Source organism: Mugil cephalus, chromosome 18, assembly GCF_022458985.1.
Source record: "Mugil cephalus isolate CIBA_MC_2020 chromosome 18, CIBA_Mcephalus_1.1, whole genome shotgun sequence".
NCBI classification, from domain to species: domain Eukaryota; kingdom Metazoa; phylum Chordata; class Actinopteri; order Mugiliformes; family Mugilidae; genus Mugil; species Mugil cephalus.
The window spans coordinates 12095447-12113025 of NC_061787.1; the positions used below are offsets into that span (position 1 = coordinate 12095447).

Here is a 17579-nt window from a genome sequence, read left to right on the forward strand (position 1 = left end):
GGATGGCCGTGTCTTGGTAGGTCTGCAGTTGTGCCATACTCTTTCCATTTACAGATGACGGATTGAACAGTGCTCCGTAAGACGTTCAAAGCTTTGAAAATCTTTTTATAGCCTAACCCCGCTTTAAATGTCTCCACAACTTTACGCCTGGCCTGTCTGGTGTGTTTGCTTGAACTTCATTATGCGGTTTGCTCCCCAATATTTTCTTGAACAAACCTCTGAGGCCGACACAGAACAGCTGTATTTGTACTGAGATTAGATTACGCAGCCATTAGGTCAACATTCCATCACTTAATCATCAATCATCGAGCAAGTTCTGAAGGCAATTGGTTGCACTCAGAGAACACACACATTTTCTTTCTACTTCACAATTGTGTGTCGCTTTCTGTTGGGTTTTCACATAAAATTCCAATAAAATATATGCATGCTTGTGGTCGCAACGTGACAAAATGTGGAAAAGGAGTTTGAATACTTTTGCCAAATGTATGAGTTATGATATACCGTAGTTACATATGTATCCTCATGTAACTACAGTTAATATTACTTGTACAGTCACACTTATTGAAGCAGAGTCTGCTACCTTACTGGCACCTCATTTGTCATAGTTTTATTGGTTGGCTCTCCACTGCTAAACATTGGTAACATTGCTGCATTGTGTTTTCAAACCTGGTGGCTGTGCTGTTGATCTGTCAAGTTATAAAAATTAAAAAGAGCAACTGGAGGACAGGAGTCAACATCAACTGAGTAAACCGACAAAGGTTAGCACTGCTCCGCTTGTTAATATTTAATGTGGAAACTTTATTTCCGCAAACCTGGGCGTCACTTAAAAGTGTTGAGTGAGTTTGTGTACCGTCCCTGGTTTGTTTCCAGATCTTAACAATAGCACACACTGTTGTGCAACCCAGCCCAACGAGGGAAATTCCCGGACTCGTCCTATTTAAGCAGTGGAGCGCGTTGTGGGTCACATTGTCACTGAATACCTGAATACCTACAGGTGCTTATCAACTTCCAGAGAACCAACAGAGCAGGAGCGCCAAGACCAAGAAACCATGGCTAACGGCAAAGTCTTACTCATGGCTGTTCTGTGCTCTCTCATCATCCTCACCACCTTTATTGGCAACGCAGAGTCAGGTACGTCCTTCACCTAGGTATCTGTCAACAAAATTGTTCATGATTTTTGTGTGAAAATGTGCAGATTCTTTACAGTTGCTTTGTGTTTGCAGCCAGCTGCTGCCTGAATTACACCAAGCGCCAGCTGCCCTGCAGACGTATCAAGGGCTACACCATCCAGACCATCAACACCTCCTGTGACATCAAAGCCATCATGTGAGTGAATGGTTAAGTTGTATCTGCAGATGCTAGATAAAGGAAAAATAAATCAGATAAGACATCAGATTAAATGAATGACTGATATCTGCCTTCAAACAGACAAGCGATACAGTACACGGGAAGTATAAGAGTATTAAATGGTAATAATAGAAATGTATATGTGCAATGTATAAAAACAGTATACATAAATCTTCAGTATGTATAAAATATTTCAAATGTATAAGATATGAAATTGTAAGATGTATGAGTTATGATATATTGTATATTACCTGCATTTTTCTGGTTATTGTTTGGTCTCTAAAATAGTTGGAAATTGAATGTGTTCATCTAGGGCAAAAACTAAACAAAAGCAAAATATAAATACTTAATTTACTATCATTAAAGAACAAGAAAGATCTAAAAATGTGCACATTTAATGCCACCAAATGTTAAATACTGACTTTATATAGATTTGTCATTGATTGACTAAAGAATTAACAGACTAATTGTGCAGAGATTGTGACGTAAGAGATATGCAAACTGTGTTTCTTAGCGACATTTCACAAGCCCGGTGTCATGTTAGATATAACAAGATGTTTTTATTTATAAATCAATGTGTGTGTATAAGATATTCAGTGTTTGACTGAGGTAAAAACAAATAAAATGTGAGGTATGCTCGTGTGTGAGTTAAAGCGTGACAACTCGCTCACGAGAGGAACTAGTTTGGATTAGCTGCTTGTAAATATTTAACGGAGGCACTGAGAGCTGAGGTGCTGGAATGAGACCTCCCAGATTGGAAACTCCAGCTTGAATGTATCCAAGTTCATTCATGTGATCGCGTTTCTTCAACAGCTTCCACGTCAAGGGGAGGTTTGTGTGCGCTGATCCCACACAGAGCTGGACCCAGAACAGGATGAAGTGTGTGGAGTGAGTATTAACAAGAAACTCAGTTGAGTCGTCGTCTCTGGTTTTTGCTGCTGTTCCTGAACTAAATCGATGTTTGATTCTTCTTTGCAGTGAAAGGAGGAGGAAAAACGCTCCCCAGAACCCTGCATCAAAATAAAAAGAGTTCACATCTGCGCCCACGAGAGAAAAACACTTCACATTCTGCATTATTCAAATGAATCTAACAGGGACTTTGTTATTTTTTTAAAAAAACTTGCTCTGTATATTTGTTAGACTTGCTGTGTATATTTGTTCTGTTTTATAAACAGGAGAAGTGTAGTATTCGTAATACATAGAACGCTGTGCCTGTAGCTACAGTGCTAAAAAAAAGAAAAGAATTTGTTATTGTCTAACAGCTCTGACATTTATTGTTTTCTCTCAGAGAGATGGAGTCTGAAACATTGTGTGTGTCTCAGAAAGAGGGAACTTTTGATTGTTATTCATATTTTTAAAGACTTTATTAAAACAGATATTTGATAATACACATGTGTCAGTTTTAAGTACACTGAAAACAAACACAAGAATACTGTAATATATAACAACTACGGAAACCCTAAAGGGTCATACATATATACATTTTATTCCACCTGTTTTCCCGTGATAACGAGATAATTAATTCGACATCTCTCAATCCCCTCTAACCTAATAACGTAGTAATCTCATATACAAATGAACCCTGCTGAGGTGTACCCTGATTAGTTTGGGTGTAGCATTTTCAAGCTACCACCCTTATATAGTCCATAAGAGAGAAATAGCTAAGCTCCATTTTATCTCCACCTTTATCTGCTGTTAAAAACTACACAATGGGCCACTCTTTGTTTCCCTATCTCCATAACAGAGTTGTAAAGTTAGCATGGCCTTGATGGCCTGTATATGCTATGGCCAAGGTGAGGTGTGAGTGGTGGCACAAAGCTACAAACTGTGATTACATCTGTTAGCACTTCAGTGACTCAGTGAATCATTAGCTAACCAGTTCACCTTTAAACAGAGGTATGCAAGGCTATATATATATATATATATATATATATATGATGAAATTAAACTATATTTCCTTTCCCTTTCTGGCACTTCTGAAAACCTAAACAACACATCAAGGCTCACGAACTCCTTAAAATAAGGGTGGTAATGAAAACAGTAAACGACCCCAGGCCTTATTGCTGTAGGGCATCGTTGCTAACCACCACAACCCCTTAAAATAAAAATTAAAAAGCGTACATTAGAAAAGAAGTTTATGTATGTATGGAAATGTTTCATATCCGAAGAAGATAACAGTTGAAAGCCAGCTATTAGTATGTACAAACCAAGTAACCATGGGCCATTATTCCTTTTTTTTCTTTTACTACATTCAGGAAAATATTTAAAATACGTGTGGTTACTTGGTTCGTTTGTAACCAGGAAATATATCTGTGATATTGAAAGTGAACTGTACATAAATCAGAGGGCAGATACCTTATAGCTGGTGTCTGAAAATCATTTAGCTTGTTTTGAGTTCCTTATTGACAGCCTTTCACTAAGTTACAAACAGACTTCATTCATGCCCGGCCATAACTTGGTTTTCCGGTTTGATTAGAATGGCAGATTAACCTGCGGCTCCCGCATTGCCCACAAGCACTGAAGCACATAAAGTGTTGGCCCCCTCCCTGATGACTGTCACACCTGTTCTCAATCAAGAAATCACTTCAATAGCCTCATTTGCCTCAGTTAAGTTCAGTGATGATGACTCTACCATAAGAAAGAGTCTGGGTTAAAATGGCCTCATAGCAGAGTTCAAAGACCATTTTGCCAGAAAACATCTTGATGATCCTCAAGACTTTTGGGAAAATACCCTGTGTAAAAGTAACACAGCATTTCAGAAAAAGAACGCCATACCAACAGTAAAATCTGGTGGTGATAGTGTGATGGTCTGGGGCTGTTTTGCTGCTTAAGGACCTGGAGGACTTGCTGCGATAAATGGAGTCATGAATTCTGCTGTCTACCAAAAAATGTCCGGCAATCTGTTTGTGACCACAAGCTGAAGCGAACTTGTATTCTGCAGCAGGATATTGATCAAAACACACCGGCAAGTCTGACCACGTCTGAATGGCAGAAGAAAAACAAAATGAAGATTTGAAGTGGCCTAGTCAAAGTCCTGACCTGACTCCTATTGAGATGCTGAGGCATGACCTTAAAAAGGTGGTTCATGCTGGAAAACCCCCCAAAGTTGCTGAATTACAACAATTCTGCAAGGATGACTGGGTCAGACTCAAATCAAGTTACACTTGACTGCAGTTTCTGCTGCTGAGGGTGGCCCAACCAGTTATTAGATTGAGGGGGCAATCACTTTTTAACACAGGCCCATGTAGGTTTGATTTTTTTTCTACCATAATAATAAAGACCAAGGCATTTTGTGTTAACTTGTGTTATCTTTGACTAATATTTAAGTTTGTTTGATGAAACAGTTAGGTGTGACAAACATGCATCACTGTGCTTCCACCACACTGAGCAGCAGCTGGCCTTCTCCCTGATTATCTCTCGTCTTCAGAGCCTGACGGAGTTTCTCCCAGAAGACCTCAGTGTGCTCCTCGGCTCGTGGCCAGCTCAGGTAGGTTTGCCTCTTCAGCAGCTTCCTCATGCGGTGGTAAGGAGACAGCTGAGAGTCGGGGATCTCCTCCAGAAACACCAGGATCAGCACGTCCTTCTTCTCATCGAACAGACGGAAACTGGAAATCAAGAATGAGGCAAAGGAAGTTGAAAGGGTTTATGTAAGGAGGTAAAAGGAGATATATATGTGTTAAAAAGGAGAGAGAATGGATAAAAATAACAAGAGATTTACGTTTAACCCAGATTGATTTATCTTGAACTTTTCTTTAATTAATACATTTGTCAAATTATGTTCTTGTCAATGTCATGATGTATCATTTAAAGCAAAATTGCAGCTTTTTCCCAATTTTCTGAAGGTTCGAGTAGATGCCTGACAGGTACCTGGCCGCCTGGATCTCCCGAGAGCACCACTCGCTCTCTAGGTATTTGCGACTGATCACACAGATGGTCTTCCTGCTTCCATAGATGGCGTCCGTGATGTTATCTATGATGGGTTTACCTGATTAAGAAGAAAAGGAAATGGCCCGCAAATTAAATCATGACGTCTGTATTTCCCTTTGGTGAAGTACTCTGCTGACATCACCTGGAGTAAAGATGAAACTACAGAATTAAAAAATCTCTGCAGTATGGTGTAATCAGATGTGAACAGATTTCTCAGACTGTAAGGGCAGAGATGTCTAAAAGCATCCTGGGAAATATCTATAAGTCAGGTTGAACAATGTTTTTTTATTAAAGGTGTCCTGATCTTATTCAGTAAAGCATCTTAAATAAATTATATTTAGGATCCTTGTATCCTAGCTGATTGTTTAACACAAATTTTGCATTTTTCTACATTACATCTGTCTAGTTTGATATAAATGCTGCTATAAGGAATTACCATATGGTGACATCGAAAGGTGAAAAAAATATATATTTATTATTTTGTTGCCTACAAATTGAATTTGTGATTTAAAGGCACACAGAAAGGTTAGAGCTGTAAGCAATCAACGCAGTTTAGCAAGCTAATGACTGGGGTGTGTAGCAAATGCAAGGAATGGGACAAAATGTTACCTATAAGCTAATATCAGCATGCCAGTTACTCAGAGGCTAGGCTAACATGCTAATGATTAGGAGGTGTGTAATGACAGGTCAAGATCATTGGGAAGTTTTGTCTTGAATGCAGAGGTGGCCCAAGTATTCACACATACAGATACTTGTGTAAACTCCTTTACCTAAATAAAAGTAAGAAAGTACAGACTCTGAATCTTTTTTTTTTTTTGCCATTAATGAAACAATACATCTGTTGATAATTTTGCAAAACGTTCTGACAGAATAATCTAGACTAAACTGACCAGAGGTCTTGCATGAGCATGGTTTTAACAGCTTCTCTTTTCTTGAAAGCCACAAGCTTGTGGGTTTTAGGTTAAGACTCAACACATTCACCATGAATCATTCTCGGAGCTGACAACATGGAACAGTTCTTTTAAACAAGGTGATGGACGGGGTAGGATCTACTCCGTTACTTACCATCTGTGCTTGAATGGGACTAAATGTTATATTAAGCTAAAAGCTAATATCAGCAGGCTAATTACTCAGAGGCTAGGCTAACATGCTAATGATTAGGAGGTGTGTAATGAAAGGTCAAGATCATTTGGAAGTTTTGTCTTGAATGCAGAGGTGGCCCAAGTATTCACACATACAGATACTTGTGTAAAAAAAAATACTAATCAATACTTGTACTATAGTAAAAGTAAAAGTACCTAAGTAAAAGTAAGAACGTACAGACTCTGATTCTTTTTTTTTTTTTTTTTGCCATTAATGAAACAATACATCTGTTGATAATTTTGCAAAATGTTCTGACAGAATAATCTAGACTGAACTGACCAGAGGTCTTGCATGAGCATAGTTTTAACAGCTTCTCTTTTCTTGAAAGCCACAAGCTTGTGGGTTTTAGGTTAAGACTCAACACATTCACCATGAATCATTCTCGGAGCTGACAACATGGAACAGTTCTTTTAAACAAGGTGATGGACGGGGTAGGATCTACTCCGTTACTTGCCATCTGTGCTTGAATGGGACTAAATGTTACGTTAAGCTAAAAGCTAATATCAGCAGGCTAATTACTCAGAGGCTAGGCTAACATGCTAACGATTAGGAGGTGTGTAATGAAAAGGTGAGATCAATAGGATGTTTTGTCTTGAATGGGACTAGGTGTTACCTTAAGCTAAAAGCTAATCAGCATGCTAATTGCTCACAAAGGAAAGGCTAACATGCTGATGTTTAGTAGATGTATTGTTCATCATGTTTATTGTCTTGGCTAAGTGTGTTAGCATGCAAACATTCACTCATGCACTTGGCTAACAACAAAGGTTGATGTGAATATTATTAGTTTTGCAGATTTGCAGTATTTTTACTATTTTAGTTGGTTGCAGCATGAATTCAATTAGGTCCACCAGGACGCTGAACGACGTGTCCCCTTGAGCTAAGCATTATTCTTCAAGTGTGTGTGCTTCATTGTTAATATTTCCATAGAGCCTAACAACCCCAGAAGCATTTGTACTGAATCTCAACTGTAAAGGAGACATTTGCAAATGTTGTGGTATTGTTGGTGGAAAAGTCAGAGAATGACCAAACTGTGACTGTCAAGTACCAATAACGTGGCTTAAACTTTGAATTCAAACTATTTGTTTACTGGCAGGTGTAAAGGCAGTCTTACCTGGTTCAAAATCTCTATGGTGCAGACACAGCTTCCAGCCCTGTTCGTCTTCCAGTTTTGGTAAGAGCTTGTTAATGACCCAGGGCTCGTCGTCAGTGTTATAGGAGATAAAGGCGTCATACTGATTAGTAGCCTGCTTGTTCTTATGCTTTGTGTCAAAGAGCCAAGCCAAGAAAAGGTAATAGCCGTAAACCAGCTGCCACCGCATGAAATGGTAGATGAATGACATGATCATGAAGCAGAGGACTGTGGACGTGGTGAACACATAACAGATGAAGCCGGCGTCCAGTAAACACTGCCCGGTGTCAAAGTCCAACAGCTTCTTGTTTTTAAGCTTGGGTGGATAGTTGCACACAAAGCTGTAAGCGTCAAAGACTTGTGTTTGTGTGCTGTTTTTCACCCAGTCTTGGAACTTGCTGTTATCACAGTCACATGTGAAACTGTTACCCTGAAGATCTAGATAAACCAGAGCTGGCAGAGACTTTATTACTTCTTCGCTTATCACAGAATATGTATTCTTTCTTGACTGCAAGAACTCCAGATTGGTCAAGTTGGCATCTTTAAAGAAATCTAGAGATCGAAGGTTTGTTCTGGATATATAAAGGCTTTTAAGTTTCGGGATTGGTAAAAACAGATCTACAGATAGTTGGGAAAACTCATTTGAGGCAATGTTAAGCACTTTCAGCTTTGGCGTGTAGTTGAACGTGTCTTTGTGCAGAGTTATAAGTTCGGTATTCCTGCAGTCAAAAAGCACAAGATTGGTCAACCCTTGCAGGAAGTTGAGGGGCAGAAGAGACCTCCCCCTGTAGTGTTGTCCAGGGATAGACAGTTCCTCCAGACGAGAGAGACTAGAAAATGGTGGATGAGACAAAGCTGAGCTGTCCGTATATTTGATATGATTGTCCCTCAAATCCAGTCTTCTTAAGTTAATCATAGCATTGAAAGCGCCTGTGTCGATGGCTTCTCTTTTGATCTTATTTATTTGCAGCCTTAAGTCGGTAAGATTAGTCAGTCCAATGAAGCTCTCCTTCTCAAACTGACTTATTTCATTTTGATGTAATGACAAGTTCTGAAGGGATCGCAAGCCTTCAAATTCCCTGTTTTTGATTATGGTGAGTTTATTTCCATTCAAATGCAGGCTTCTAAGATTTGGCAGGTGATTTTTGAAAGCATGGTTTAATTTGGTTATTTGGCAGGTCTGCATCTTAAGTGTTTGGAGTTTTGTTAAGCCCTTGAAGAGACACTCCTTCAGAGTTGGGAATGAATTCTGGTAAAGGCTGAGCCTTTGGAGTTTTGTCTGATTGGCAAAATCGGTACAAGTGAGTGCGCTAATGTTATTGGTGCTGAGATCAAGCTCTGCAAGAGCTGGTATAGTCCTTGTGGCGGCTGGGACGGATGGGAGCCTGTTGCGACTCAGAGTCAAGATCCTTAAATTCTGAAGGGATGTGAAGGCGTCGTCATGGATATTTTTTATGTGATTGAGTGACAAATCTAATTCCGTTAAGTTGCTGCACAATTTAAATGTATATGAACCAATAAAACCGAGCTTGTTGTCCCGAAGCTGGAGCTCGGACATCGTTGGGATGGTGCAGGAGATGTTGATCAGCGTGCTGAGGTAGCCTTTCATTCTGTTCATCCTCAGAGTAGTTAGCGACGAGTTCATTGCTCCTAGTAAACTTTTCGTGTCATTAACAGTCATTCGAAGCCCACTAATATCAAGAGTAGACACTTGACTCAGAAAAGTGCCATTACTCACTTCCCATTTCATCGGTTGCTTTGATTCGCCGATTTTAAACCAGGTGAGATTTGGTAAAACATCAGCATTCATCCTGAAGGCCATGATGGGATTGTTGGACAAATCAAGGTAGCGAAGATTTAGTGAGGTGTTGGTTAATTCCCATGACTGAAAAGTCTTGAAATCATTGCTTCTAACGTACAGCTCCCGTAGCTGTGGTAGATGCTGCAACAGTAAATGAACTTTCGTAATGCAGCGCAGTCTGTTATTAGAAATGTCCAAAAACCTTAAGCTCTCCATGGACTTGAAGGAGGTTGGTGCCACTTCTTTGATGTAGTTTTTGGAAATTCTGAGTTCAACGAGGTGGCTCAGACCATCAAATGCATTCTCTCCCAGGTAAGCAAGTTTGTTGTAATTCAGATTTAACTTCTCCAGGGAGGTCAGATATGAAAACCCACCGGCATCTATCTGCGAAATGTTGTTATGGTCAAGATCTAGCTGCTTCAAGGCGGGTATATTTTTGAAATCCAATGCGTGTATTCTTGAAATTTTGTTTACGGATAAACTGCAGCCTATCACGCTGGAGGGTATATCTTGTGGAACAGATTTGAGTTTATTCTTGTCACACAGGGCTTTATTGTAGCTGATTCGGCAACTCTTCAGAGCGAAACCCTCAACTGGGAGAGCGAAAGTAAAGATGTTCAGCAAGAGGAAAATAATGCTGAGTTGAGGACATTTTGATCCTCCGTTAGGTTTCAATTCGGCATCCATTTTTTTTTTTTTTTTTAAATCTTTGTTCCAATGTATGCATCAACTAGTGAAGTTAAACCTGGAGATGCAGGGATACAGAATAAAATAGGACAATCAGCAACAAAACAAATCAACATAATAGGAACATTACAACTGATCATGGTATTTTGATTCAATATGTGAATATGGAATCAAATCTGAGCTTAGATGGTGTCTATGACATTTCTAAAACCAGAAATAATAGCAGAAAAATGAAGCCTTATAACAAAAAATACTTACTGCGCCACACCAATGAGAGCATAGAAGCTTGTAGTTAAACTATCCCCACTTGCTGGAACATTATGAGAAGAGTCTAGACAACTCCCCTTTTTATGGATCCACTAAGGAAGTGAGAGTTTTTTTTTTTTTTTGTCATCTTACCTCTAAACTGTGTTGAATATATCCAAGTCTCACACCATCCCAGGCAGTGATGTATCTCGCAAAATCAAAGCAATATTTAGACATTTGTGTGAATCATTTTATTAAATCATTTATTCCCCTTCTTTTGACTTTCACTTATGTTATTGTCACACAAGGAGTTGTGGCTTTGCCCACTTCCTCCGAAATGTCCAGAACTGACTAATGCAAATAAAGCATAGCACTTCCTCTTCTCTGCTATCTGGTAGGAATATTTTCTACTGTTCAGTTGTGGACTACAGGCCTGTTAGGGGATGCATGCCGTGTACCGTGGTGTCCAAAAGTTAAAAAAATAAATAAAATAAAAGGACATTTGCATCTGCCATCTTTATGTCATGGCTTAGCTGAGTATTTTCGCAATATCTCAGCTCTTGATAATTTTTGCTCGTTCATGTCAAAGCTCAGATCTTCTTGAAATGTTGGATTCCTAACTCCCTAAACAACCACATCAACTACGTCAACCACATCATAAATCTGGCTGGGCCTCAATTTTCCTGCAGAATTTTGGTAATTTACAAGCAATGTGAAGCTGTCAGACTGTTTTTCTCAAAGCGAGCGGGGCTTTCTCAGAGCCGAATCATGGCTAGACGTGAGGTTTCTAAGGGGGCAGTGCACGGAGCTTTAGAACACTTTGAGGAAACTGGATCAGTCGCGTAAATGTGAGCTCACCGTCAGAAGGTCGATACATGAAGCTTGGCTTACAGACAGCTGGAGAAGCTTCTCTCAGTGAGTGAAGTCTGTATGCTGGGAGGAATAGCCGGGCTGGGCTAAGATATAGCAGCAATTCACAGTGAATTATTGGGAGATTTACTCAATCTCAGTTATAGACAGAATGACGTGAAAATATGCTCCTGGAAATGTTTAAATCTTGGAGGTGCACGCCTTCTGGGAATCCACCCTGACCAAAGGGGGAACTCCATCCTTCAGAAACATTTTTGCTGAGAAGGATTCATATCTGAGTTTTTTTTTTTTTTTAACACATTTTCATTCAGGTTGTTCAATTGATATAAAATTTTTGTGTTTCATGTCTCCTTTGGTGTTTACTGAATATTTTAACATGTCTTTGGGTGGCTCATGAGCTCAATCGTGAGGATAGGGGTGGGATGTTCTATTTAAATTTAGTATGTTGGAAAATGTGAACTATTTTTACGAAATAGGAAGTATAATGTTGCCATGGGCGCAGTCATTTGCCACATTTTATTAGTGCCAAAACAGATATTAAGAGTTCCTTCCGCTTTCTAGGTTCAGCGCAAGCTATCAGTGAATTACTTTGACGCTGAGAAAACCTAAAGACGTGGTGATTCTCAGGCGAGTTCTGAACTACTTTGTTCTCACTTTGTTTGTGCGCTTCTCTCCAGGCGAACGAAGATGTTTAATTAAAATTCTCTGTATAAATAGCAAAATTATACCATTTCTATTTCATGAGCTAAAAGTATTCTATACTAATATTTGATGTAATTATCATTAACTGTCAAAACAAACCTTATTCTTTGTCATCACTGGAGGAACTTATTGCTTCACTGTACGTCATACAGCAGTGACTCAGATGCCTCGTGGGTTGGAAAGACATATTTTCCTTCAGTTTAGAAAAAGTTTGATTTTGCACAATCTGTGATTTTTTGGACGGAAAATAAAAAAACTAAATGATAACTCTCTACCAAACTGACCAGGCTGTACATTTAACTGTTGCTTTCCAGTCTTTAAATATGCAATAATGTCTAATAAGTTTTACTAAACATATACATATACTTGGTCATTTTGTGCATGCAAAATATGATGAGATCTCAGTTTATACGAATAAAGTGTCAATTATCAAAGGAAATAAACCGCTCTGTTCCTTTTCTGTGGAAATGCGACTCATGAATGCTTTCAGTTTTCTTCAGTCCTCTTTTCACTTCCCTGTCCTCATTTTAATGCAGCAGCAGTTCCCACTGAATTTAACAATGCATTGTTGGATTTGCGAGCCCAGTTTGTTTGTTTCAGTGCGAACGTTGTTGACAGAAGTAACCGAGTTTTAGTTCTGCAATTCTGAGATGGCGCTGTGTGAGACGCCAGGGTTCTTTACCCATTTCTCTTTCTTCATGTCTTGCAGTTCATTAGAGATCCGCGAGGAGCTCATCTGAATGTTGTCTTAAATGCATGAAGCTATTTAATAGATACATATTTGATCTTCTCATGAATTCTTCCCAATAATTCGCCATGGACATCAACCTAAATAGCCAGGCATGTTCTCCCTGTGCTTGCGTGGTTTCTCTCTGAATGCTCCGGCTTCCTCCCACCGTCCAAAGACGTGCTCGTTAGGTCAATTGGTGATTTTAAATTGGCTGTAGGTGCGAGTGGGAATGCTTGTCTGCCTCTCTGTGTGTTAGCCTTGTGATAGACTGGCGACCTGTTCGGGGTGTACCCCGCTGAAAATGATTGAAAGCTGAATGGTTTTAATTCTTTCAATCCCCCCTTTTTCCTTCTCAACCAACCTCAGTTGCACTTGTCACCAGCAGAGGTCTCTGTTGGGAAAGGCAACACCAGCGGTCCACTCCCTGGATTACTGTATGTGCATACATACGAAGGAGATGACGCAGCAGTGAATCAAATGAAAAGAAACCCGATCTGATTGTGCCTACAGTACTTATTACACAGTTATTACAGAACTTTGTGTGCGCTTGTGCAAGGCTGCAAAGATGAGCGTGCACCTCCAGTACTAATGGAACCAAATGATTTGATTAAACTGAATAATGTCCCACGTCCATGCCTCATATTACTACACCGCTAAGATTAATATATTTAAATTCACTGCTGCAGTTCCCAGTGCAAGGAGCATCTGTCCTCCATTATTACTGCAGCAGCTATTGTTAAAGTCGAGAGTGATGGAAATCCAAAGAGACACTATTAGAGGATATTGGAAGATTACATCACCCACATGAGAAGAAAACCCCAGACATTTGTGTTTAAATTGTTCTTTTTGTTTGTCGGTGACATGTTTAGTTAAAAGTGGGTTTACATTGTTCTCTTAAAGTATGTTAAGAGTAGTTAAACTTGACGTAATGTTTAATTTTTTCAGAGGACCTACATCCAGAACACAAGACAACCAACTAAAGTGAGTTTAATGAAACTTACGGTTCATGGGGAAAAAAAAGATACTGCAGCGTTAAGACGGATTAAATCCAAACCGTAACTCCAACAAAATGGGTAATCCAACATGAAGAACATAGCATAAATCCAAACAGAATACGATAAAAAGGTAGAACTGAACATCCAAACACCAAGGAAGCCGAAACATATGGAACTAGGAGAAACTAGGAGTAACATGAACACAGGAACCACGAGGGAAATGTGGGGAAACCTGTTGGTGAACATAACTAGAACAATACGACTGTACATGTCGGGAAACCAACCTCACAAAGGACAGTAAACAGACTGTATGATACCTCATATAAACAGAAAAGCATATGGGGAACAAAACACGGTAGAATGCAATCACAATCACAAGTGGTGGGAAACACACAAGGGCAGGGAGTAAAGCTACCATAAAGACAACCAACACAAAACCCAAAACCATGATGATGCCCCCTGGCATCAAATGTCCTAGTCAGGTGGTTGGCCTGGATGCTGAAAGGACAAGGAGGACCAAAGGCAGAGGCCATTAGTCAGAGGTTGACCACTGCCTGGGGGTTGACCAGAACAGAGGACGCTGATGCCAAAGACCTTTCGAGGTTCAGCAGAGAAAGCGTTAGCTGGCTCTGGTGGCGATTCCTCCAAATTTAGGGGCGGTTCCAAAGGCCCGAGAGCAGACTTTTTGTCAGCTGGTCCCAGGGAAGAGTCTCAACAGACAGGCTCTGGCTCCAAACTGACAAGATGCCGCCAGTATCTCCGCGATTGTAGCTTCACTTTAGGCGATAGGACCAAGTCCATATTCTTCTACAGCCTTATAATGACCTACATTCTCTTCTTTATGAACTGAACGCACTTTCCCATCTAACTCCCAATGTGCCACAACGAAAAGTGGATTTTGTTTAAAGGAATGAGGCTGTTAATAATGGCCGCCTATAGTCCGATTCAGTGGCTCTCTCAAGGGCAGTACTACTAAGTCTTCCAAAATGAACAAAGTTAGGCAAAAATGGAAAACATCCTCATCTGTGTATGCGTCTGAGGTGTGTTTCACGGCAGACGAATGGTTTCAGGCAGCAGAGTAATGATGTTTGGAGAAATTTCATTAAGTTTCCTCACACTGGAGCAGCGGCCGAAAGTGTGTAGGTGCTCCGTGGCTGTGCGGCTACATATAAAACAGACTGGTGCTTAAATATCTGCTGAGAATATCTCATATCTGCATGCTCCCATCGCTCCGGAGGGAAACACACTGAGATGGGAGCGCGCAGCCACCCACAGTGCGCGTACGTGTATTAATCATATCGAGAGAGAGAGAGAGAGAGAGAGAGAGGGAGGGAGAGAGAGATGCTGCCTGGAGTAGAGTCCGGTGTGACTTATCTATCCTACACTGCTGCTGTCGGTAACGGGGCGGCTGCGCACACACCTACACACCTTTCTGCAGCTACCAAACGCACACACAACCGGGGCTGGCGCACTGGGAAGGAGGAGGAGGAGGGAGGGAAAGGAGACAGAGAGAGGAGAGAGGCGACACATGTCAGACTGGCTCCGGCAGGAGGAATGTACCGGATTCCGCTGCGCACACGCCCGGGCTGTCCCGCACCGAGGGCTCCGCTGCGCTAACGGGACGCGACACCGGGCTCAGGCAAGACTGGACCGGGATAAAGGGTGAAGAAAAAGGGAGAGATACCTGGCCGCGAGAGGAAGGAAGGAGGTGGAGGGGGACAGAGGGGGAAGTCGGGAGGGTCCCGGGGGGAGGGAGAGGTGTGACAAATTTTCGTTATTTATTTATTTGATTTATTTATTTATTTATTTATTATCCGGGGGTAACGGCACTGCTTGCGCGCCACGGGGAGTCAGCGTAAAGTTTCCTCGATGGCGCTGGTGATGGAGCCGGTGAGCAAATGGAGCACGAGCCAGGTGGTGGACTGGATGAAAGGTAAGCCACACACACACACACACACAGGTGTGCACACGTTTTACACTCAGCGCGTGTCAGCTCATAAACACTCGGGTCGTGACTGAACTCTGATGCAGGGGAGACAGAGGCTGACGAGAAGATGTGTTGCGTGGGATGTGTGCGTTTGTGTGTCCGTGCATCATCCGTGGCACCTGATGATCCGCAGGTGATGATGTAATGTGAGCAGGAGCCGAACTTCACTGACGAGAGCAGGGCCTGATCTAGAAACTTTATGAAGGTGGGGGCCAGGTCCACACTAGTCTGAGTTTAGTCGTTTCGCGGTTAGTTTGCATCGTAGACTGTAGAAATAGAAAGAAAGAAAAGGTTAAGAGACACTTGAACGAACATCAGGAACACATTAACTACCTAAACTTTGGCCCAAGCACCATCCACTAACTGGATTTATGCTCCAGCATGCAGCCACCAGGGGGAGCTCCAGAGGCTTTAGCTTTACGTTTGAGGCACTGTCATGGCAACCACTTTTTGTACTCTATGGTTTGCATAATCGTGTGACTGTTTTGTTCACTTTTGTGGTTGTTTTGCACACAAATCAATCATAACGATGGACACAATGACAGCTCTCAAGACACTGTTGGTTGCGATGTAGGTCATAAACTCCACCCCTTCTGTATTATCGTTCGGTTAGTGATTTAAATTATTAAAAAATATTTTTCTTGCTTTGTGTCATGCCAAACATGCTCAAATGTCCACTAGAGGTTGGCTCCGAAAGTGAGTCAATTTTCATAGACCTCCGTTATAACATGTTTGGAAATGAACCTTTTTTTCCATATTAATATATATATCTATGTATATATATTGATATTAGCCTCGGGTTAGCTGAAGTCAGAGACTGAACGGATGGAGACACCACACATGTAACATGAAGTTTGAGGAGGGCTGTGCTGACTTTTACTCCCATTGTAGTACTACCGTAGAGACCCTGGTCACCAGTGTAAGATGGCGTCACTTTAGAGCATAATGTGGAAATGGTCTTGGTCATAAATGGTTGCGTTGTTGCCTTCAGATGTGATTGTGTTTCCGTGTTCATAAGAAGATTAGGAATGAGTTCAGGAGATGTGACATGTTTGCCGATGCTCTCAGAAATGGTTGAAATCTTTCTTTGTAATTTTATAATTTGCCTTAGGACAAAATTGATATTCCTAAAGGCTTTCATTACGCCTTTGCGTTTCCCTCATTACATTACCCGGTCATTAGTTAAGTTGCTAATGGTTGGGCTTGCTGGCTTGTAGATGCCAACAGTTGCCTAGCAGCCGTGTTTTCACGAGTCATGATCAATGTTCCCACTCGAACACAAAACATTTTCATGTCATAACCACATAACAAGCTCCATTTGAAGGCAGAATTACCCTGCGCGTTCGCATTGCATGTACCACTTTCAAAGGTTGCTACAATGCTAACGTAGCAGCAGATTGCTACGTTTTAGAAAGCTTCAGTAACAAACTTGGCGGCTCCATTTACATGTTGGTTTTCTGCCAAGAGGGTTGGTTGTTTCTTTGAGGTCTAGGGGTAATTTGTCACGTCTAATGTGAGGTTAATTAGTTTTTTTTTGTCTATTTAAGTAGGGGTCAGCAATGACTGTCCACAGCCACAAATTTCAGCGCGGCGGCTCGGACTGAAGTTTAAAAAAATCTGGACTTGCTCGTATCAGCATGGCCACAAAGTCACTGCAATGCACCATATACGTATGAACGTCCACAGGCCTCAGAACAGCAGGACTGAACTCGACTCAGTCATCACTTCTGAGTGGCCGTTATCCTAAATGTGTGAGTTTATGTCGTCTTTAAAAGTCAGATAAGTAAATACGGACCACCAGAACAGAGTCTTTAAGACGAAAACACCTATTAAACATGTGCACGCAAAACTTAAGCCGGAGCATTTATCTTAAGCTGTAATTGAGTTTTGTTTATAAGAGTGCCGGCAATACCTTGCAGTGATCAGGAGAGAGATTACCACCATGCATAATTCAGTAGTGGTGCTGATTAGGTCTATACCCAGAGGCCTCTGTGAACAATATTAAACTCTTTAGC

At 41.0% G+C, this 17579-nt stretch overlaps 3 protein-coding genes across 5 annotated transcripts in view; 2 read left to right on the forward strand and 1 right to left on the reverse strand.

The window, feature by feature from the left end:
* The first annotated feature begins 937 nt into the window (after positions 1-937).
* On the forward strand, positions 938-2735 carry ccl20b (chemokine (C-C motif) ligand 20b). Its single transcript, XM_047567991.1, has 4 exons — positions 938-1131; positions 1224-1326; positions 2161-2235; positions 2326-2735. The coding sequence occupies exons 1-4, from the start codon at positions 1050-1052 to the stop codon at positions 2369-2371; spliced, it is 306 nt and encodes a 101-aa protein (XP_047423947.1). The 5' UTR covers positions 938-1049; the 3' UTR covers positions 2372-2735.
* Positions 2693-13734, reverse strand: LOC124995553 (toll-like receptor 13). 2 transcript variants are annotated; one of them, XM_047567989.1, is made up of 4 exons: positions 13584-13734; positions 7529-10092; positions 5215-5332; positions 2693-4952 (listed from the first exon to the last, which is right to left on the reverse strand). In XM_047567989.1, exons 2-4 carry the CDS (start codon positions 10032-10034, stop codon positions 4712-4714), a joined length of 2865 nt encoding a protein of 954 aa, XP_047423945.1. In that variant the 5' UTR covers positions 10035-10092; positions 13584-13734; the 3' UTR covers positions 2693-4711. The 2 variants fall into 2 exon arrangements, with proteins under 2 accessions (XP_047423945.1, XP_047423944.1); XM_047567988.1 differs by having other exon boundaries at positions 10293-13734.
* A 1201-nt stretch (positions 13735-14935) lies between these two features.
* cnksr2a (connector enhancer of kinase suppressor of Ras 2a) overlaps positions 14936-17579 on the forward strand; it is a 60508-nt gene continuing 57864 nt past the window's right edge. Inside the window, exon 1 of one of the 2 annotated variants that reach the window (XM_047567987.1) lies at positions 14936-15510. In XM_047567987.1, the coding sequence (XP_047423943.1) occupies positions 15447-15510 (64 nt within the window). In that variant the 5' untranslated portion in view covers positions 14936-15446. The remainder of the gene's footprint in view (positions 15511-17579) is intronic. The other variant, XM_047567986.1, reaches the window with a different exon arrangement.

Coding starts and splice junctions, on each gene's coding strand:
- ccl20b (XM_047567991.1), top strand. CDS start 1,050: ATGGCTAACGGCAAAGTCTTACTCATGGCTGTTCTGTGCTCTCTCATC. Junction 1,132..1,223: donor TATTGGCAACGCAGAGTCAG/GTACGTCCTTCA, acceptor TTGTGTTTGCAG/CCAGCTGCTGCCTGAATTAC. Junction 1,327..2,160: donor TGTGACATCAAAGCCATCAT/GTGAGTGAATGG, acceptor TTTCTTCAACAG/CTTCCACGTCAAGGGGAGGT.
- LOC124995553 (XM_047567989.1), bottom strand. CDS start 10,034: ATGGATGCCGAATTGAAACCTAACGGAGGATCAAAATGTCCTCAACTC. Junction 5,333..7,528: donor CCATAGAGATTTTGAACCAG/GTAAGACTGCCT, acceptor CTTCTTAATCAG/GTAAACCCATCATAGATAAC. Junction 4,953..5,214: donor CGGGAGATCCAGGCGGCCAG/GTACCTGTCAGG, acceptor CTTGATTTCCAG/TTTCCGTCTGTTCGATGAGA.